Raw genomic sequence first — 21,761 nt, 5'->3', positions numbered from 1 at the left:
AGGAGTACAAGCAGCTGAAACACTTAAACAACAAGGATTCGAACCAAATGTAAAATTCATTAGTACATGTTTAAAGCTTGGTTTTTAAATATTGATAAAAGAAGGGATTTATTGACCTCTAGCATTGTTAGATGAGATACTTAGCTGGCGTATAATGTGTGTCTCCCACCCAGTGCAAAGTCCCAAGTGGCAGGAAAAAACACAGGTGACTCATGTATATTGTTTGTTGTTGTTGTGGTCTTCAGTCCTGAGACTGGTTTGATGCAGCTCTCCATGCTACTCTTTCCTGTGCAAGCTTCTTCATCTCCCAGTACTTACTGCAACCTACATCCTTCTGAATCTGCTTAGTGTATTCATCTCTTGGTCTCCCTCTGTAATTTTACCTTCCACACTGCCCTCCAAGGCTAAATTTGTGATCCCTTGATGCCTCAGAACATGTCCTACCAACCGGTCCCTTCTTCTAGTCAAGTTGGGCCACAAACTTCTCCCCAATTCTATTCAGTACATCCTCATTAGTTATGTAATCTACCCATCTAATCTTCATCATTCTTCTGTAGCACCACATTTCGAAAGCTTCTATTATCGTCTTGTCCAAACTATTTATTGTCCACGTTTCACTTCCATACATGGCTACACTCCATACAAATACTTTCAGAAACGACTTCCTGACACTTAAATCTATACTCGATGCTAACAAATTTCTCTTCTTCAGAAACGCTTTTCTTGCCATTGCCAGTCTACATTTTATATCCTCTCTACTTCGACCATCATCAGTTATTTTGCTTCACAAATAGCAAAACTCCTTTACTACTTTAAGTGTCTTATTTCCTAATCTAATTCCCGCATCATCACCCGATTTAATTCAACTACATTCCATTATCTTCGTTTTGCTTTTGTTGATGTTGATCTTATATCCTCCTTTCAAGACACTGTCTATCCCATTCAACTGCTCTTCCAAGTCCTTTGCTGTCTCTGACAGAATTACAATGTCATCGGTGGACCTCAAAGTTTTTATTTCTTCTCCATGGATTTTAACACCAACTCTGAATTTTTCTTTTGTTTCCTTTACTGCTTGCTCAATATACAGATTGAATAACATCGGGGATAGGCTACAACCCTGTCTCACTCCCTTCCCAACCACTGCTTCCCTTTCATGTCCCTTGACTCTTATAACTGCCATCTGGTTTCTGTAAAAATTGTAAATAGCCTTTCGCTCCCTGTATTTTACCCCTGCCACCTTTAGAATTTAAAAGAGAGTACTCCAGTCAACATTGTCAAAAGCTTTCTGTAAGTCTACAAATGCTAGAAATGTAGGTTTGCCTTTTCTTAATCTTTCTTCTAAGATAAGTTGTAAGGTCAGTATTGCCTCACGTGTATAAAAGAAGGGAAAAGAACAGACACACACTATTACAGACCAGTAACCTTAACACTGGGTTAATGCAGAATTCTTGAACATATCCTCAGTTCAAATATAATAAAGTTCCTTGAGACAGAAAAGCTTCTGTCCACAAATCATCAAGGTATTAGAAAGCATTGCCCATGCAAAGCTCATATTGCCCCTCTTTTCACATGATATTATATGAACTATGGATGAAGGGCAGCAGGCAGATTCCATACTTCGGGGTTCCCAAAAAGTATTTGATATGGTGCCTCAATGCATACTGTTACCAAAAGTATGAGAATATGGAACAGGTTCACATGTATGTGAGTTGCTTGAAGGCTCCTTCTGTGGCTGATAGCTAACGATGCTGTGGTGTACGAGAAAATGTTGTCATTGTGTGGACTATAGGAGGATACAAGGCAACTTGTACAAAATTTCTAATTAGTGTGATGAATTACAGCTAGCTCTAAACGTACAAAAATGTGAGTTAATGTAGGTGAGTAGGACAAATAATCCTGTAATTTTCAAATAAAATGTTAGCAGTATGCTACTTCACACAGTTAAGTCAATTAAATATCTAGATGTAATATTAAAAGGAGGCATGGAATGGAACGAGCATGTAAGGATTGTAGTGGGGAAGGCAAATGGCTGACTTAGGTTTATTGGGAGAGTTTTAGGGAAGTGTGGTTCACCCCGTAAAGGAAACTGTGTATAAAACATTAGTGTGACCCATTATTGAGTACTTCTCAAGTGCCTGGGATTCCCACTGGGTCATATTAAAGGATGACGTTGAAGCACTTCAGAGGCGGGCCGCTAGATTTGTTACCATTAGGTCTGATCAACACGCAAGTATTACAGAGATGCTTCAGAAACTCAAATGGGGATCCTTGGAGGGAAGGCGATGTTCTGTTCGAGGAACACTATTGAGAAAACATAGAGAAAACATAGAGAATCTTCATTTGAATCTGACTACAGAACAATCCTACTGCCACCAACGTATATTTTGTGTAAGGACCATGAACATCCGAGTCATTCACTTAAGGTGGCCAATAAAACCGACCGCCCCTGACAACGCTAAGTCGGGCCATCTGCACAATATGGCAACACTGTAAGATGTGGAAGTGTCAGGAGGAAGTGTTGTCTACTTCCGAGATGTCGTCGAGTTGTGTGAGCCCTAGGTGTAGTGGTAATTATTGTGCATTCTAAACTCGTAGTTGTGTGTTTGCGACTAACTAATTTTTTTTTTTTTTTTTTAAAAAGGCCACATTTCGTTGCTCATCTAAAGTTACGAATCTGATTGAACATCGAAAATAATTCACTTCACATTCTACCCACCAGTAATAATGAGTACCTCCAGAAACAATTACGCTGGACAGTTCGTGGCTGTGTCACAATCAGAACAGCTTATGCTCGAGCGTTTCCTTGTGCTGCTGTGGTACTGGCCACTGGCCAGACACCACCCGTCACCTGAAATCGGGCGCCATCAAGGTGAATGCGGTGCAGTGCTGTCAGTGTATGTGTAAACCATCACAGTTGAATTTGAAGTTCTGTTATATATGTGGAGGTGTGGTTTCTTCTTTGTTGCCCTCTTTGGCTTCAGATGAGTGGTCAGATATTCCTGGTATTGGCACCGTTGAAAGGCCAGTAAACAGTGATGTGCCTGAAGACATGGGTATGTCTGAAGTCATTGATTGGCCAGCAGAAGGTGATTATTGTGCCGAAGCTCTAGGTCATGGTAATGAATCATTGTCAGATTCACTTTCACAGCTGATTTCGAAATCACTGTCTAATAGTGGCTTCAAGGCTTCTTTGGCTAAGTAAAAAGGAGGCAATACAAATAGTGTATATTGACGACAAATGTGCTTCTGCTCGCACTGTACTGCCAGCCGAGTGCTCCAAATCCTTTTCACGTATTCCAGTAATAAGTGAATGCCCATGACACTAGATAGCACCAAGGATGTTGTTTCCTTAACAGTTTCTCCAAGCTACTCGATCCTGGACAAGCCTCTTCATCTCCGAATAACTACTGCAACCCACATCCATTTGCTCCTGTTTTCTGTAATCATCTCTTGGTCTTCCTCTGTGATTTACTAAGTTGACAATTCCTTGATGTATCGGAATGTGTCCTATCAACAGATCCCTCCTTTTAGTCAAGTTGACCCAGAAATTTCTTCCTTCACAAGTTTTATTTAGTACCTCCTCATTAGTACACGACATACCCATCTATAGTGTGTTTAAAATAAGTTGTGACTTTAGACAGTTCCGCAGGGGTAAGTGTAGTTGACAGCATGCGCCGATTGCATCAGGATGTGGCAATAAAGCCGCGCCTACTTTAGGTTGTGAACATTAGTGGCCATCAGGCAAACATTCTTTTGTGGTAAAGAAATGACGATAATGAACAGAACAGTTAAATCAATAATCATTCATACATACTCACAGTTATGGTGTAAATGGTGCAACCCCAGTGGAAGAACCATTGCCGTCCTCTTCCTCGCAACTGGTGCTGGCTCTGACTGAAATTATCATCTGTTCAATCTGTTCCTCTAGCAGCCCTTTACAAATCCAGGTCTCCTCAACTACTTTCTTCATATGGCTGACAACTCGAAACCAGTCCCACGGGGTAACACTTGCAGTGGCTCCTTTCGTTAGTGTTTCAGCCTCACTGAGCATAAAGTGCTTTTTGTTTTTTACTGCAGTACCTTTCACCTAGATCCATATGTTCTGGATCATATTTAAATGAGCGTGATATGAAGGAAGTCTGATGACATTTTGCCCTTTATCGGTAGCTGGTTCATCAACCTCACAGTGTGGAGCTCTTGGCTTGTAAAGCGCTACAAGTTCCATTAACTCTGTCTTGTTCATGCCAGGTTCAACTTTATCGGATGGAACATTTCTTTGCACCCTGAGCAAAATATGTGCTTTTCTTCACTGCATTATCAGAGTTTTACCACAACAGAGCGGTATGGCGCATTGTCCATTACTGTTGTTACATTGGGAGGAATATTCTGCAGCAGAACATTGGAAAACCACTCCATTAAAACCATGGCACTCATTTCCTCATGGTAATTACTTGCTTTCTGGAACGGAATAGCAATAAATAAATGAATGAATAAATGAATGAAGCTACAAGCAGAGCCAGTGTGGAGGTCAATTATCCTGTCACTCTTGCCTATAGGTGCCTTCACTGTTCCTCGTGCTGTGTGATCTATCCACCCCTTGTCAACATGTGCCATGCATTAACCCTTGTCTCGTCCTGCCACACAATGTCTTCGAACAAAATGTTCCTCACTGATTGCAGAAATCGGCCTCTCCAGGCCAATATATCACTTCTCTCGATGATAAATATCCGAGACGAAAACTTTTCGTGCCAGAAACCAAGCTCGTGTAAACAATTTCAAGGTGACGACCTACTCTATTGAACAGCTCTGCTTCTTTGAGACTGAAAAGTATTTTACTTAAAGTAGGGTGTTCCTTGTACTGATCATAAGCGTACACATCTGAAAATTGCGTCCTGCTGAAATGCATCCGTCTTCATTACCCAACTGTAGTAACATCTTTTCTTGCCTGGCATTTCTAATAAAGAATGACCTGGTGTTGCTTCTTCACTCGGGTCTTCCTTTCTTTCATGCTCCTTGCCAATTCTCATCACTGTAAATCAATGAATGTTGTTTGCAGCATGACTTTTTTAACATCGGACTGCCATTATTGCACTCAAGTTCAGAATAAGGGCACACATAGCGCACAAATTCGTGACCTTGACCATGGATTGGAATTTCCCCTCCAATGCTTGATATCTTCATAGCCGGTGAACATGTTCTTGGATGACCTCTCTTACTGCGAATCTTGTGTTCAGACATGCTACACTGTTATCATCAACACACCGCCAACACAAAAACACTCGTTCACAACACCTGACCACTGCAGATAAGAAGTGCAATAGTATCGAAGGAAATTGACGGAGATTCGAATTGTGAAATGATTTGGGTGAAGGTCACGGTTAAAGCAGGCTCAAACATGGTAATTGGATGTCTCTATAGGCCCCCGGGCTCAGCAGCTGTTGTGGCTCAGCACCTGAAGAATAATTTGGAAAATATTTCGAGTAGATTTCCCCACCATGTTATAGTTCTGGGTGGAGATTTTAATTTGCCGGATATAGACTGGGAGACTCAAACGTTCATAACGGGTGGCAGGGACAAAGAATCCAGTGAAATATTTTTAAGTGCTTTATCTGAAAACTACCTTGAGCAGTTAAACAGAAAACCGACTCGTGGCGATAATATATTAGACCTTCTGGTGACAAACAGACCCGAACTATTTGAATCAGTTAATGCAGAACAGGGAATCAGCGATCATAAAGCGGTTACTGCGTCGATGATTTCAGCCGTAAATAGAAATATTAAAAAAGGTAGGAAGATTTTTCTGTTTAGCAAAAGTGACAAAAAGCAGATTACAGAGTACCTGACGGCTCAACACAAAAGTTTTGTCTCAAGTGCAGATAGTGTTGAGGATCAGTGGACAAAGTTCAAAACCATGGTACAATATGCATTAGATGAGTATGTGCCAAGCAAGATCGTAAGAGATGGAAAAGAGCCACTGTGGTACAACAACCGAGTTAGAAAACTGCTGCGGAAGCAAAGGGAACTTCACAGCAAACATAAACATAGCCAAAGCCTTGCAGACAAACAAAAATTACGCGAAGCGAAATGTAGTGTGAGGAGGGCTATGCGAGAGGCTTTCAATGAATTCGAAAGTAACGTTCTATGTACTGACTTGGCAGAAAATCCTAAGAAATTTTGGTCCTATGTCAAAGCGGTAGGTGGATCAAAACAAAATGTCCAGACACTCTGTGACCAAAATGGTACTGAAACAGAGGATGACAGACTAAAGGCCGAATTACTAAATGTCTTCTTCCAAAGCTGTTTCACAGAGGAAGACTGCACTGTGCTTCCTTCTCTAGATTGTCGCACAGTTGACAAAATGGTAGATATCGAAGTAGACGACAGAGGGATAGAGAAACAATTAAAATCACTCAAAAGAGGAAAGGCCGCTGGTCCTGATGGGATACCAGTTCGATTTTACACAGAGTACGCGAAGGAACTTGCCCCCCTTCTTGCAGCGGTGTACCGTAGGTCTCTAGAAGAGCGAAGCGTTCCAAAGGATTGGAAAAGGGCACAGGTCATCCCAGTTCTCAAGAAGGGACGTCGAACAGATGTGCAGAACTATAGACCTATATCTCTAACGTCGATCAGTTGTAGAATTTTGGAACACGTATTATGTTCGAGTATAATGTCTTTTCTGGAGACTAGAAATCTACTCTGTAGGAATCAGCATGGGTTTCGAAAAAGACGATCGTGTGAAACCCAGCTCGCGCTATTCGTCCACGAGACTCAGAGGGCCTTAGACATGGGTTCACAGGTAGATGCCGTGTTTCTTGACTTCCGCAAGGCGTTTGACACAGTTCCCCATAGTCGTTTAATGAACAAAGTAAGAGCATACGGACTATCAGATCAATTGTGTGATTGGATTGAGGAGTTCCTAGATAACAGAACGCAGCACGTCATTCTCAATGGAGAGAAGTCTTCCGAAGTAAGAGTGATTTCAGGTGTGCCGCAGGAGAGTGTCATAGGACCGTTGCTATTCACAATATACATAAATGACCTGGTGGATGACATCGGAAGTTCACTGAGGCTTTTTGCAGATGATGCTGTGGTGTATCGAGAGGTTGCAACAATGGAAAATTGTACTGAAATGCAGGAGGATCTGCAGCGAATTGACGCATGGTGCACGGAATGGCAATTGAATCTCAATGTAGCAAAGTGTAATGTGATGCGAATACATAGAAAGATAGGTCCCTTATCATTTAGCTACAAAATAGCAGGTCAGCAACTGGAAGCAGTTAATTCCATAAATTATCTGGGAGTACGCATTAGGAGTGATTTAAAATGGAATGATCATATAAACTTGATCGTCGGTAAAGCAGATGCCAGACTGAGATTAATTGGAAGAATCCTAAGGAAATGCAATCCGACAACAAAGGAAGTAGGTTACAGTACGCTTGTTCGCCCAATGCTTGAATACTGCTCAGCAGTGTGGGATCCGCACCAGGTAGGGTTGATAGAAGAGATAGAGAAGATCCAACGGAGAGCAGCGCGCTTCGTTACAGGATCATTTAGTAATTGCGAAAGCGTTACGGAGATGATAGATAAACTCCAGTGGAAGACTCTGCAGGAGAGACGCTCAGTAGCTCGGTACGGGCTTTTGTTGAAGTTTCGAGAACATACCTTCACCGAAGAGTCAAGCAGTATATTGCTCCCTCCTACGTATATCTCGCGAAGAGACCATGAGGATAAAATCAGAGAGATTAGAGCCCACACAGAAGCATACCGACAATCCTTCTTTCCACGTACAATACGAGACTGGAATAGAAGGGAGAACCGATAGAGGTACTCAGGGTACCCTCCGCCACACACCGTCAGGTGGCTTGCGGAGTACGGATGTAGATGTAGATGTAGATGTAGATGTAGAGCACTTCAACGACAAAAAGTAACACTTGACAAAGAGAACTAATGAACGCAGAAGCATCTAAAGCATGACACCACATGGTACTGTTTATCCCTGGCATGGCAACAGGGGTACATTACCAATCAAACAGTTGGCAGAGTGGCAGGGAAAGCCAGCTTGCGATTGGTGTTACGCGGGCAATGGTGTCATGTCCCCTCTGGTGAGCCCAACATCAAAAGTATCACTTAAATGCACTATAATCTTCAGCATTCTTCTGTAGCACCACATTTCAGAAGTTCCTTTTCTCTTCTTGTATGAACTGTTTATTGTTCATGTTCCATTTCCATACATGGCTACACTCCAGACAAATACCTTAAGAAAGGACTTACTAACACTGAAATCAAATTTCTCTTCTTCAGAAATGATTTTCTCGCTGTTGCCAGTCTGAATGTTATATCATCTCTACTTTGGCCATCATCGGTTATTTTAATGTCCAAATAGCAAATTTCATCTTCTGCTTTAAGTTTCTCATTTCCCTCAGCATCACCTGATTTAATTCAACTATGTTCCATTAACCTTGTTTTGCTTTTCTTGATTTTCATCTTATATCCTCCTTTCAAGATGCTGTCCATCCCACTGAACTGCTCTTCTAAGTCCTTTCCTGTCTCTGAGAGAATTACAGTGTAATCAGCAAACTTAAAATTTATATTTCTTCTCTCTGAACTTTACTCCATTTCTAAATTTTTCTTTGGTTTCCTTTACTGCCTGCTCAGTTTATAGACTGACCAACATTGGGGACCCCTACAACCAGGTCTCACTCCCTTCTCAACGACTGCATCCCATTCATTCTCCTGGACTCTTATAACTGCTGTCTGGTCTCTGTATGAGTTGTAAATAGCCTTCCATTCCACGTATTTTAAACCTGCTGCCTTCAGAATGAGAGTGCATTCCAGTTAGTATTGTCAAAAGCTATCCTCAAGTTTAAAGGGTTTGCCTTTTCCTAACTTACCTTCAAAGATTGGTCACAGGCTCAATATTATCTCATGTATTCCAAAATTTTTCCAGAACAGAAACTGATCTTCCCTGAGGTCAGCTTCTACCAATTTCTCTACTCGTGTGTAGATAATTTGTGTTAGCATTTTGCAGCCATGACTCATTAAACTGATAATTCGGTAATAATCACAACTGTAAGTATCTGCTTTCTTTGGAACTGGAATTATTACATTCCTCTTGAAGTCTGAGGATATTTCACTTGTCCTATACCTCTGTTACACCAAGCATATCAGCAGTTCTGACAAAATGCTATGTACGTGCTCCATCTAATTAATCTTGCAGTATCATACCTCCTATATCATCATCATCATCATCATCATCATCATCCTCTTCCCTTTCTATAACACTGCCTTCAAGTTCATTTCCCTTCTATAGCTCATTTACATTCTCCTTCCACTTTCCAGTGCCGACTTCTTTGCTTAGTAATAATTTTGTATCTGAGCTCTCGATATTAATACAGCTGCTTCTCTTCCCTCCAAAGGCCTCCTTAATTTTCCTGTAGGCACTAACTATCCTGACACTAGTTGTATATGCTTCTATATTCTTAAAATTGCTCTCTCTATTTTTATTCCTGCTTAGTAGGGATTAGAAATTGAGCGAGTATGAGTTTTGGGTTATGGATTGCATACTTCACAAATCAAGAATCTGCTGTTATATAAATGCTTCTGGGCTTTCCGCATTCCCCCTGTAGTTCTGCGAGTATGACAAGTCTGAGAGCTGTGACGCTTCTGTCGACTCGTTCTCTCTTACTGAATCCTGCAGGAGTATAAAGCTGCTCATGACCTATTGTTGGCACAGAAGAAGAGTACATGATCTTGCTACTGTAAGGTATATCTGTCAAGGCAAAATGACTGATTGCTGGGATTATTTGATAATTAGAATATTTTTAAGGATAGCATTATAGCAATGTTCAATGTTATAAAAGTAGAATTAATTTATTGATAAAATTTCTGTGTGTTGAATATCTTAAACCAAGGTTCTAAATAAAATAGAAAGAAACTTCCACATGGGAAAAATATATTAAAAACAAAGATTCCAAGACTTACCAAGCGGGAAAGCGCCAGCAGACAGGCACAATGAACAAAACACACAAACACACACACAGAATTACTAGCTTTCGCAACCGATGGTTGCTTCTTCAGGAAGGAGAGGGAAAGACGAAAGGATGTGGGTTTTAAGGGAGAGGGTAAGGAGTCATTCCAATCCCGGGAGCGGAAAGACTTCCCTTAGGGGAAAAAAAAAGGACAGGTGTACACTCGCGCGCGCGCGCGCACACACACACACACACACACACACACACACACACACACACACATATATATATCCATCCGCACATACACAGACACAAGCAGAGGAATCTTGTGGTGCATTACAGAAGTTGCTGGAAGTTGTTTCTATCCTTCAAAATTACAAATTCAGTTAGAATGTAGGGTACAATGTATCCTGATCTGCCTTACACAGGTGTTAAAGTTTCTTTTCAATTTCTGCTTTTATAGGTGGCCTAACCGAAGTGGCATTTATGTAAAATGTTCTTTCAGGCTGTTCTTTTGCTTGTTAGTTAGTTAATTTCCTGTTCCATGGATCATCTGTACAATAAATTGTAATGATGTGGAATGAGTCATTTTACATTCAATTCATGCATTAAATTGTAAATATGCCAACTTGAACATTTATAAATTTTACTACTACTACTGCTAATGTTATTAAATATTTAGGTGTGAGTTATTAATTCCTACTCACCACATTTTACACATTAGAACAACAGAAATTCTTATAGAGAGTGGGGTCAGTTTGTTTTCAAATTTTAATGTGCTGTCAGTCAGACCTTTTATATTAGTGGGTAAGTTATCAAAAAAATTTTTTTTCGGCATTGTATACCCCTTTTTGTGCTAAGGCAACTTTAACTGTCGAGTGGGTGCACCGATTTTCATAACACAAGCAGGCATGAGGTGCACTTTGTACACATGTAAATAACAACAGTCTTTATGTTACCAGTACTAGTATTGTAACTGTGTACATCATTGTTCTTTTTTAACTGCAGTTGATTATTTACAACAGACCTCATGAGGAAAAAAATATATTGTGAAGCAGTAATCAAAAGCCTAACTCATTAAACAGATCTCTAAAAGATGATCATGAGTGAGCATCACATTTTATTCTTACATTGCAGCATTATAAACAACATTGTTTATGATTTCTTCCATTTCTGTATGTGTGCCAGGAATAATTGCTGTACTAGTGTCTTCTGGAAAAAGAACTAATTCTGTTTGTTGTTTATTAGATGGAGCATAGTTTGTGTGTATGAGGAACAACAGCAGACCTAAGATTAAGCCTTGGGAACCTCCATAGATGATATCTCCCCCACTCAGAATAATGACCACAGACAACTATGGTTGAAAAAAGTATAACGTGTTCTGCGTTCTTTTTGTTAGATACAATATTATCCATTGATTTGCTACATTGTGTGTCCCATAAAATCTATGTTTATCTAGGAGAATATTGTGACTCACTTAGTCATATGCCTTATATAGCTCACAGAAAGTAGCAGTGGCACTGTTTTGTCATTTAATGCTTGTAAAATTTGTTGAGTGAGCATGTGAATGGATACTTCGTAGAACAATTCTTCCGAAATCCAAACTGTGATTAACAGAGAATATTATTGTTGCTCAGGTGAGATACTGTTATAAACTCATCACCTTCTCAAAAGTTTTGGAAAATTTTATCAGCAGTGGAACAGGTCATACCTTTTGTATGGAGGGGCTTGACAACAGTTTTTCAGTGTCTCAGGAAAAATGTTTGCTCATGAAGATTATGTGGTAAGGATTGCCAAGGGGACAAGAGAAGGCAAATTCAGTAGCCATCTCAAATGAAAAGGGAAATGCAGAGGTAAAGAAATTACGCCGCTTAGCATCCGCTCCAAGCGGTGGCTCAGAACAGGAGAGCAAGATTTTTTTGGCTACGGCTCCGAGAGCCCTCAGTTTCATGAGTCAGTCCTGTGTTGTGATTTGATTGGCAGGGCAGCTTTGCTGAAGATGATTTGGCCTATTTCAGAATAAACCAGTCAATCGTAGTCATATGAGGGAACAGGCGATGGACAAAAAGGCAACTTCTTTGTAAAATTTAAATAACAAAAGTTGCTCACATTTGGGGCCTGGTGGCATCTTGGGCAGACAGTTGTGTGTGTCATAGATTGTGTGGACAGTGGAATACCATTTTTTTTGGAAAGTTGAGAATGCTTTTGGGATGGGTATTCCTTATTTTAAGGTGGTGGTAAAGGTAGGTGAAGCCATTTATGAGGATTTGTTTAAATTTTTCTAGTGTGGGGTTATGTTGGGTAATTGGAGGCGTGTTCCTCTACAGCTGGTTAATGGAAATGGTGGAGAAAGAGGGACTGGATGGAATATGGCGAGGGAGATTTATTTCTGATCTATGTTGGGGAGAGAGTGCCTCTTGGTGAAGATCTTAGTAAGGCCTTCATCATACTATGCCAGGGATTCCTCATCACTGCAGATGCACCATCTGTGTGTGGCCAGACTGTAAGGAAGAGACCTTTTAGTACGGAAGGAATGTTAACTATTGGACTAGATGTATTGTTGATGGGTGGTAGGCTTCGTGTAGGTAGAGGCTTTTATGAGACTATGCAAGAGTGAAGTTTTGTTAGTTGTTTATCTCCAAGAGTCAACATGGTATGAAAACATATCGGATTTCAATTGCATAAGAAATGTTTTGCATTCTATTAACTTACTTCTTTTCTTATGTGGGTACTAATTTATTTCTTTTGGTATGTGTCAAAATGTTATTCCTAGTTGGTTATTTTGGTGATATTCTATATAATTTTTTTGCTAAAATAATTGCTGGTTTAGATTCTTTGGGTTTAAGTATTAATGAGCATAGGTAACTGAATGCTCAGGCAATATGATACCATCACCATGTTTATACCCGTAAATGAGATAATTCAGAATACTGGATTCCCACTGTCCTTCGCATTCTGTCTCTCAAGTTACAGTGTAAATTAATATTCAGTGAGTACAGTGACATCTTTGCCATGGACACACTCACTCCTATCTCCTTAAATTCAATGAAATTAGCAGTTTATCTCTGGCCATTTTCCACCCTTCCAATGTATGGTAACAACATATGCTATGTTCCAAGTGGAACTGTGCTATACCTAATTCTGTGAGAGAGATAGTTCACTGAATGACTAGGACTACAGTTTGCTTTTTAAGTAATTTACTTGATATTGTGTACAGTGCAGATATTAGGTTAAGCCCCTTTCACAGTGCAGTAAAATCTGAAATAATACAGGACTGGAGCACGCATAATTAATTTTTTTTCCCCCCACATGTTGTTTTGTTCAGCAATTGTAATACTGAAAAATCATAAGCTAAATTAATAGGGAGAGCATTGTCATACTATGTACAATGTATAAACATCATGATTCTGGCTTTCTGTGGTTTATGAATGTTAATGCAAAAGGGCACAAGGGTTCTTCTTGGTCAGAGGCATTTGTAATACATCCCCTGATGTTTAGCAAATTTGCTTTCTATATTTTAATTGATAATTTTCATTTACACAATACACTTTTAACAGAATTGTGGTATATTAACATTACATAAGCTATTAAAATTAAAAAATTCTTGTAACAAGTTTAATGTTTTGCATTTTGTGTATGTGATGATAAATATTGTGTGTGTGTGTGTGTGTGTGTGTGTGTGTGTGTGTGTGTGTGTGTTCGTGTGTGCGTGTGTAATAACTAAAACATTAAATGTTTTTTTTTTCTAATTTTTTCCATAAATGTGTTTGAAAACTGATGTTTTTTAATAAACTTCATATTCATTTAAAAACCATGGCAACTAATTTTGTGTCTATTTCTTGCTAGTAAGTAATTCAGATATTACTGTCTCATTTATAGGTTTTAGAAGGCCTAGATTATTTGCATGTCAAGTGCAAAATAATACACACAGATATTAAGCCAGAAAATGTGCTTCTGTGTGTTGATGAAAGTTACATACGAAAACTAGCTGCAGAAGCTACCCAATGGCATAAAATGGGTTTGAAGCTCCCTGGGTCATTAGGTATGATAAAAATTCATTTTTAACAATTGTGATGGACTGTTGATGGAAAATTTCATATCATGACATAGCAAAGAAAGACATTAGAATTTTTAAAAGTTTATATAATTTTCTTGTAGAGGTTGTCCCACGAGGAATGGTCAGTATTGAGGGATATGACAGGAATGTTCATATGAAGAAGACATATGATCTATTCCGAATGGTTTCTGTGAGAGAACATAGTTAATGTACATTTGTTTGTGGGCTGGTTACTCTTAAGTGTTTGTCTTACCCACCCAAACTCCTTGATGTTGTATTCTAGCCCAACCTGCCTTGTTGTTTGCAACATCTTTGCTCGAGATGTGTTTTTGCCAGTAAACTATTTCAGTGAATGTGCAGTTGTCTATGGGGTGTTTTGAGTGAAGTAGTGGGGATTGAGAGTATATCAGAGAGAAGCATTGGTAAACTGTGTTTGTGCACACACTAGCTAAAATGCCATATGTATACACTAATGAAGAATATGCAGATATGGTGTATGTTTACAAATTCTGCTGTCAAAGAATGCTGTTGGCACTTTCGGACACATCAAATTCCTGATTGTCTGGTACTTATCAGAGTTTTCGGCACATCGCATGAAGCAGGTATTCTTGCATGTTCTCATTTTTGTTCTGAACATGTTGTTGAACAGCCAGTGCAAGAACAGTAACATATTGTTTGAATGGTGCAGCATAGTCCTGTTACCAGCACACAGTGACTTTGTGCATGTATAAATGTCCCACAGACATGTGATGGTGATATTACATGCGGAAAACTTGGACACAATTCAAATACAGTGTGTCCACTATATTCACATCGGTAACAATGCTGCACAGCTGGAATATTTTTTGTCTGATTAAATGACAGCTGTCATTTGCTTCCATTAATACTATTCACTGATGATGCCACATTTACATGGAATGGAATCAACAATGTATGTAATAATCATCTGTGATTGGTGGAAAATCCACATGCTACAGTGGATACCAATTTCCAAGACAGTTTTTCGATCAGCGTTTTGGTTCAGCATGATCAGTAACTCCTTGACAGGTCCAGTCATTTTAGACAAGCAAATGTGGAGAGAGAATTATTTTGGAAAATTCGTTTGCTGAACACTTCGAGGATGTTCCTGTGGCCACATGGACTGCAATGTACATCCAGCATAGCCCCTCTGCATTTATCCTATTGCTGGATTGGTTATGGTAGTACAATTAATTGACCACCAAGATTGCCAGACCTTACACAATTAGATCTGTTTATGGGATTGGATGAAGTCTGAGGTGTACAAACTAAAAGTGAATACATGAGATGAACTGCTTGGTTGCATCGTGGATGCTGCTGTCCTCATTAGGAAACACATAGAGTTGACATTGGGTTGTTTTATTGTTTATTGTGAACTGTAGAACAGCTGTAATCTGATGTGTAGTAGTGATTACAGTTGAATGTGTTAAAAATGCATTTTTTTTTTTCAGGTGATGCTTTGAAAAATACGTTTTGTAATGTTTACTATCTGTTGTACATGTGTAAATCTGACAATGTACTGAATAATACAGAAAACTACTGGCAATGTACATGAAATGTGCCATATCTCAGAAACCATTCAGAACAGGGGATATGTCCATATGAAGGTTTTTTGCTTCAAATGTTCATTCCTGTCATATCCCTGAAGACTGACCATTCCTCCTTGGCCATCTTGTATGAAAATCCTGTGGTGTTACATAAATAACTAAATGTAATTGCTGTTTGTATAGAGTTCATGTGGTTCTTATATTTACTTATTTATTTTTTAATGTTCATTTACTGTGGGACGGTAGGTCTTTCAACCAAAAACAAAAATTATAATTGGGCTACTTAAGTAAATGACAAATCTTATGTTTTGGTAACCAGAGTTGCCTTCTTGCGGAAGGAAGAGGAAGATGTAGAAAATGTAGAGAGGAAGTGAAAGTGAGATGTCTTTATGTATGAATAAAGACTATCCAGGTGTGTTACTGATGAAAAGCTCTCAGGTTTGCAGCCAGTGTGATGACTACAACAATTCTCAAAATGGTTGTGGTATCTCAGCATTGCCATCCAGCTGGAAACTTTAGAGCATTTCATTATATGTGGGTGTGGTATGTTGAGAGAACAGAGGGGAGAAGTAATTGTACACAGGCAAAATTTTAATGTCAGTGTCATTTGAATATGTAATTCAGTAATTTATTTGGTCATAATGAATTATTTTTGTATGTGGACTACTCACATAAGGAAAAGTGGAATGTGGTTGACAGCTGAAAGTCTGGAATGTGGCTAGGAGGGAGATTTCCCATGTCGAGTTCATAGCATCCCACCTTTTCCCTTGTGTTACCTGATGTAGTCCCCCATCACCAACAAGTGGAGTAGTGCAGTGATTAGCACACTGGACTCGCATTCGGGAGGACGATGGTTCAATCCCACGTCTGGCCATCCTGATTTAGGTTTTCTGTGATTTCCCTAAATTGCTCCAGTCAAATGCTGGGATGGTTCCTTTGAAAGGGCACGGCTGACTTTCTTCCCCGTCCTTCCCTAATCTGATGAGACTGATGACCTCGCTGTCTGGTCTCCTCCTGCAAACAACCCAACCCCCTTAAATCACTTAAGGAAAATGCCGGGATAGTTCCTTTGAAATGGCATGGCTGCTTTCCTTCTCCATCCATCCCTAATCGGAGCTTGTGCTCTGTCTCTAATGACCTTGATGTTGATGGGACAATAAACACTAATCTTCTCCCCCTCCCCCCACAGGAAGACAAGGGACATCCTGGAGCTTCATGAAAACACACTGCTGGCAAAGGGGTAGTGTATCTTAGATGGGAGTGGAGCCCTATAAATTGGAGACACTTTATGTAGGCTGTTGTGAAAGGTTTTGTGGGACTAGAGTTGGTTTTAGTTTTACATGGGAAAGCACGTTATATGGAAACATTTTAATGAGGTTTTACTGTTTTACTCTCTGCCACAATAAACCTATATGTTGATTAATTGTCGCGTCTGGACACTAAAATCATTTTATTGGTATACTTTGTCATTCTTCATATTACACTACAGTAGCAAGGTGTATACGACCAGGGACAACTGGGAGATCCGGGGAAAACCCGGGAATTTTTTCATCCGAGAGAAAACCGGAAAAAAACTTGGGAATTTTTTAGAATTCCAGGAATTCTTCATTGTTTTAGTTTTCAGTTAAATTTTTGTAATGTTGGCTGGTAAGAACCAATGCTCTAACAAAGGATATTACTGTATCTTGCTACTGCAGAATAATACTGCAGCAATAACACATGAATGAGAGAAAAACACAAAAATAAAACATCAGTTGCAAAGGAAATGCACTACGTACAACAACAAAACACAGTGCTCATACAAGCGTCTGCCAACAGCTAAATTTGTCAAAGGCTTTAGGAAGATTATGCAATGCTTCATAACAACAAATTGCCTCTGATAATCGTGACGTCAGAACTGTTAACATTAGATTCGTTTGAGCAGTTGCGAGCGGGCTCATGCGTAGTTGAGTCGTGTATGAGTAGTACCTTCTCCTGCATCTGGCTACAGAAGTGTGACAGTTAGGTGTATAAGCAGCAGCAGCAAACGGCCAGATGCTACCCGGAAAAATTTTGCTGGGGCGCCCAAGCTGCCAGCTTCATGCATGCACAACAGGCCCGGCTCTAGGAGCGAGCGGGTGGAGGGAGAGGGGGTAAACCGGTGATGTTGGCCCCCAGCGGCAGTTTCAGGAGCCGAGGGTGCCAAATTCATATTTTTGAGAAAAAAGCCTTGTTTCATAAAGCACCTAGCGTCCAGCGCACTTTGGTCTATCGATTATTCATATGATTTTGAAACGCATCCCAGTTCATTTTTTAACATTTCTAACACATTCTAAGTTGATTTCTGAATGAATCATAAGTTGATTTTTCAATGCGTGCGTAGTGTATGTGATGTCTCTGCCAGAGGAATCCCGGTCACATCTAGAAATAAACTTTCCTGCAGACAAAAGGGGACTATACGAGCTGAGCAGAATAAAGCTGCAAGGGTGAATACCAATTGCTGTGTGCTATATGGTTGACTACGTTTGCGAATGATCAGCTTTGTTGTAACTACTATCGAAATCCGTAGATTCAGACTACCAGAGTGGAAATAAACGACTAACAGGAATAATAGATATGAAAAATTACTTTCCGGGTGTATCCAAGAAAATGAAATTTTGACAAAAGTTTTGGCCACATTGCTACACTAGTAAGGGCCAGGTTTACAGTCCGCGGCTAGCAGCCGCTTAAGTTCAATTCTGGGAGTAGCACACGGAACGCGTTGTACGAACATGTAATAACGCCTACCCAGAGGATAAATGTGGGATAACTAAACTGCTGATTGTGGCAGATTTAGTGAAGTCAACCAGAGAATGAGACTTTACACTGGCAGTAATAGTTACAGAATTAGTGATGATTAGATTGTTTGTTAGAACTGAGGAGGAGGAGAAGAAACGGGGACACCACACAGATTATGGAAGTATATGACGATTCCAAATGTATACAAAAACTTTGTACTACTGCTTTTCGATCTCATACTTGAGAAGCTGAAGCGTATGAATGAAATGTGGAACTATTTTCTGACATAAACCTTTTTGCTTTTACTAGGCCTAATAGGCATTTGATATTGGTACTTCGTGAATTATATTCTGTTGTGCTATAAAAATGACCATTTCTGTCTGAACAGTCTTGTTTATTTGACGTGTGTTACAAATCCTGCAATATTAGACAGGCCTGTTTCGTTTCATCTAGCAGGCAGTGACAAAATAGACGTAATCAGATCGAAAAATCACACCATTCGTGGGTACTAATTGTATTAACAGCTTTTTCAGTATTAGACAATGACATTTTGATTTTTCATGTAGCATAACATTTGATGAACTTTGATGAGGTAATAGATTCTTTTGCAGAAAGGAAAGCACGCCGTGTAAAGCTGTAGCAAGATTAGAGAGAAAAAAATACTAAGACCTAAGGATTCAAGAAATGTATACTGTCTTGCTTGTCTCTTGTCTTTATGGTTTTATGTATCCTATATTTCCTTTTATGTCTCACAAAACAGCAAGTTATTTGCTAATATGCAATAAAGAGTGCAAATTTGCTAAAGAGTTCTTGTTCTTCTGGTTACAAATAACCCCATCCAGTATAAATTGCAAGGTTTTTAGAAAAGAGTGGCAAAATGTCAAGTTGGCCAACTGGGACCATGAGAGGCACCACAGCACATTTTAATTTCCACTGTTGTGAATATTGTTTGATGCCATCCATTACAAAATATACACATTTGATTTCCACAGAACGAAATACAGTGACGTGTGATAGAAGAATGCCACTACATGTGTGTTTTATGTATCAGACTGTTCAGAAAGATGTGCCCTACAAAATGAATTTTTTTTAAGTCAATTTTTTAAATTTTTGGCATCCTATCTCAAACATTTGGGGGGGGGGGGGGGGGTTGGAAATATCGTGGATCGTTTGAACACGCTGAAAGTGTTTAGTTTCACCAATGAATTGGGCAAACGCACGGCGTGCATGTGCAGTGGCCAGTAGCGCAGTTGCCTGCAACCTAGTCTTGTCATGTAAACTAGGCTTTACTTCCAAAGTAAATTTGCTTTTACGCAAGATGAACTATGTGTGAGAATGTACGATGAATTTCTTAAATCTCAGAGCATTTGACTCTTATTTAAAAACTAACTCTTTGAGAATGAGCCATTTAGAAGAATTTCAAGCGCAGAACATTTTACTGGCACATTTGTGTGATGTATCTTAAAGTGTAACATGTGAAAAAAAAAAAAATCAACATTATATGTGCAAGCTTAGCTTCTCTTGCAGCTTGGGGAGCGAGCGTGGTAATTACAGCAATAAATAATCCTTCGTACTCCTGTCACTTACTATGACTACCTTTATTCCCGCAGTGTATACACAATATGTGTAGCAGATAGCGTTTACAACACAAAACTGATCTGAAAAGATGCAGTTGTTCTTGCTGTGGTAGGGTAGCGACGTTATTCGGGGGTGAGCCAGTGGTTCTATGCCCCCACAAATCTTCGAGACCAAATTATATGTGAAAGCTATGCTTTTCTTTTAGTAACACTATGTATATAAATTTAAACCATTAACTTTTCCTATTTGTGTGCTACTTACTAGCTATTGGCTGACTACATCACGTGTTGTATACTCCGAATATCTACTGTCATCATAAGGCGAGATCACGTGACACGAGCTGTGACTGTCTTTCAAAAACACATCCCAATCCCGATTTCAATGCCTCAGAAAGCAACAATTGGTGTTTGGTGGAATTCGCATTTATACTTTCGTTATACAAAAATATACAGAGTACATGTTGGTGCACATTAAAGATCTTCCCAAAATGTGTTTAATTTTTTCCTTGGAGTTTCATTTTCTAAAGTGCCGAGAAATTCTATGCTGGTGTATAAAACGATAGCCATCCAAAAGATTGATACACTTTTTCCATGTTTAAGTGTCTGTAAAAGTTATTTTCATCTGGGAGAAAATGTATTTTTAACCGGGAAATCTCGGAAAAATCCGGGGGCTCTTGTTTTCCTTGCCCACGTAAACACCGTGAGTAGTGTAAGATGTGTGCGAACAGGTAAAACTGTGGAACCTTCTTTTTTTATTGTGCCAGAGAAAACATCATTGGGGAAAATGTGTATACTATGTATGATTCTGGCATTTGCCTTACAGCTGAGGAAAATATTCATAAAAACATTGCGTAGTACTAATAAAGAAGTGGGGGGAAAAGGGGGTTGGGGGCCTGGAACTATTTTCCTGGTCAAATATTCTTCATGCCGGTATTCTCATTACCTCAGTTTCTGTCTGAATGAGAAAATGTGGGTGCTTGTGCAGAGTAATGTTACTTTAGGTGAACAATACAAGGTAGGGGCTGCTCTGTTCAACAGTGGGTATGTACCAAAATTTGCACAGATGGGAAACTGCAAGGTTGACAGCTTAGGCAATTTCAATTGTAAAAATCATGTATCTACATGAGAGACTAATTTCTACCCACTACAGCCATTTATAATGACTGTTGTCCGCAGGTTGTTAAATTTCAATCTTTCTGCCCTTCCTTCCACCTACCTACAGCTAACAAATTTGGGAAGGGTAATTAGATGTAGCTACACTTGCCAGATACTTAAGTGGTGAAGTATGAGGCAGACCTTCATCTCTGGTCTCATCTGACTAAATATTTAGGGTAGATCTCAAAGTCCTCATCCTCTTGTCTCCAATTACTGTCATAGTTGCACTAGATTTCCCCTGGAGATACCCCTGACTTGCTTTTGATGGGTCTTTAAAAACTGATCTTGCTTCCTTTTCCAGTTCTTCTTAATACCCAGAGCTGATAGTTCCAATCTATGGGCCTAACTCTCACAAATTCTTTATCTAGAATGAACTGTTCTAATGAATATTGGCCATTAGTAGTTAGTGCGTAGGAAGTTCGTCTTTATATGTGGGGTAATGTTTTAGTGACCAAAGAGTTCACAAGCTGCACGTGCCCTTGGATAGTGGTAGTAGGCTTATGTTTTAGGAAGTTCAGCCAGCCATCAGTAGCTTAGAGTTGGGTAAAATCAGTGCTCCTGAGCAGGTCATGAGTAAGTGCTGCAAGTTCACTATTACCGCAAGCACTGCGCCTGCTTCAGTGACTGCCCATTGCGCACTAAAGCAGAGCATAAACGCACAGTGAGAATCTTGTTTCAGCTG

At 39.6% G+C, this 21,761-nt stretch overlaps 1 protein-coding gene across 6 annotated transcripts in view; it reads left to right on the top strand.

Moving 5' to 3' along the window:
* The window catches only part of LOC126297438 (SRSF protein kinase 3-like), a 367,448-nt gene that overhangs the window by 202,085 nt on the left and 143,602 nt on the right, over window positions 1-21,761 (top strand). For all 6 annotated transcript variants that reach the window (XM_049988286.1, XM_049988284.1, XM_049988287.1 and 3 more), the window contains one exon: window positions 13,848-14,010. In XM_049988286.1, coding sequence (XP_049844243.1) covers window positions 13,848-14,010 — 163 coding nt within the window. The remainder of the gene's footprint in view (window positions 1-13,847; window positions 14,011-21,761) is intronic.

This window comes from Schistocerca gregaria, chromosome X (assembly GCF_023897955.1).
Source record: "Schistocerca gregaria isolate iqSchGreg1 chromosome X, iqSchGreg1.2, whole genome shotgun sequence".
In the NCBI taxonomy this organism is placed as follows: domain Eukaryota; kingdom Metazoa; phylum Arthropoda; class Insecta; order Orthoptera; family Acrididae; genus Schistocerca; species Schistocerca gregaria.
Note: the sequence above shows the minus strand (reverse complement) of the source record. Positions and strands in the feature narration are given on the sequence as shown.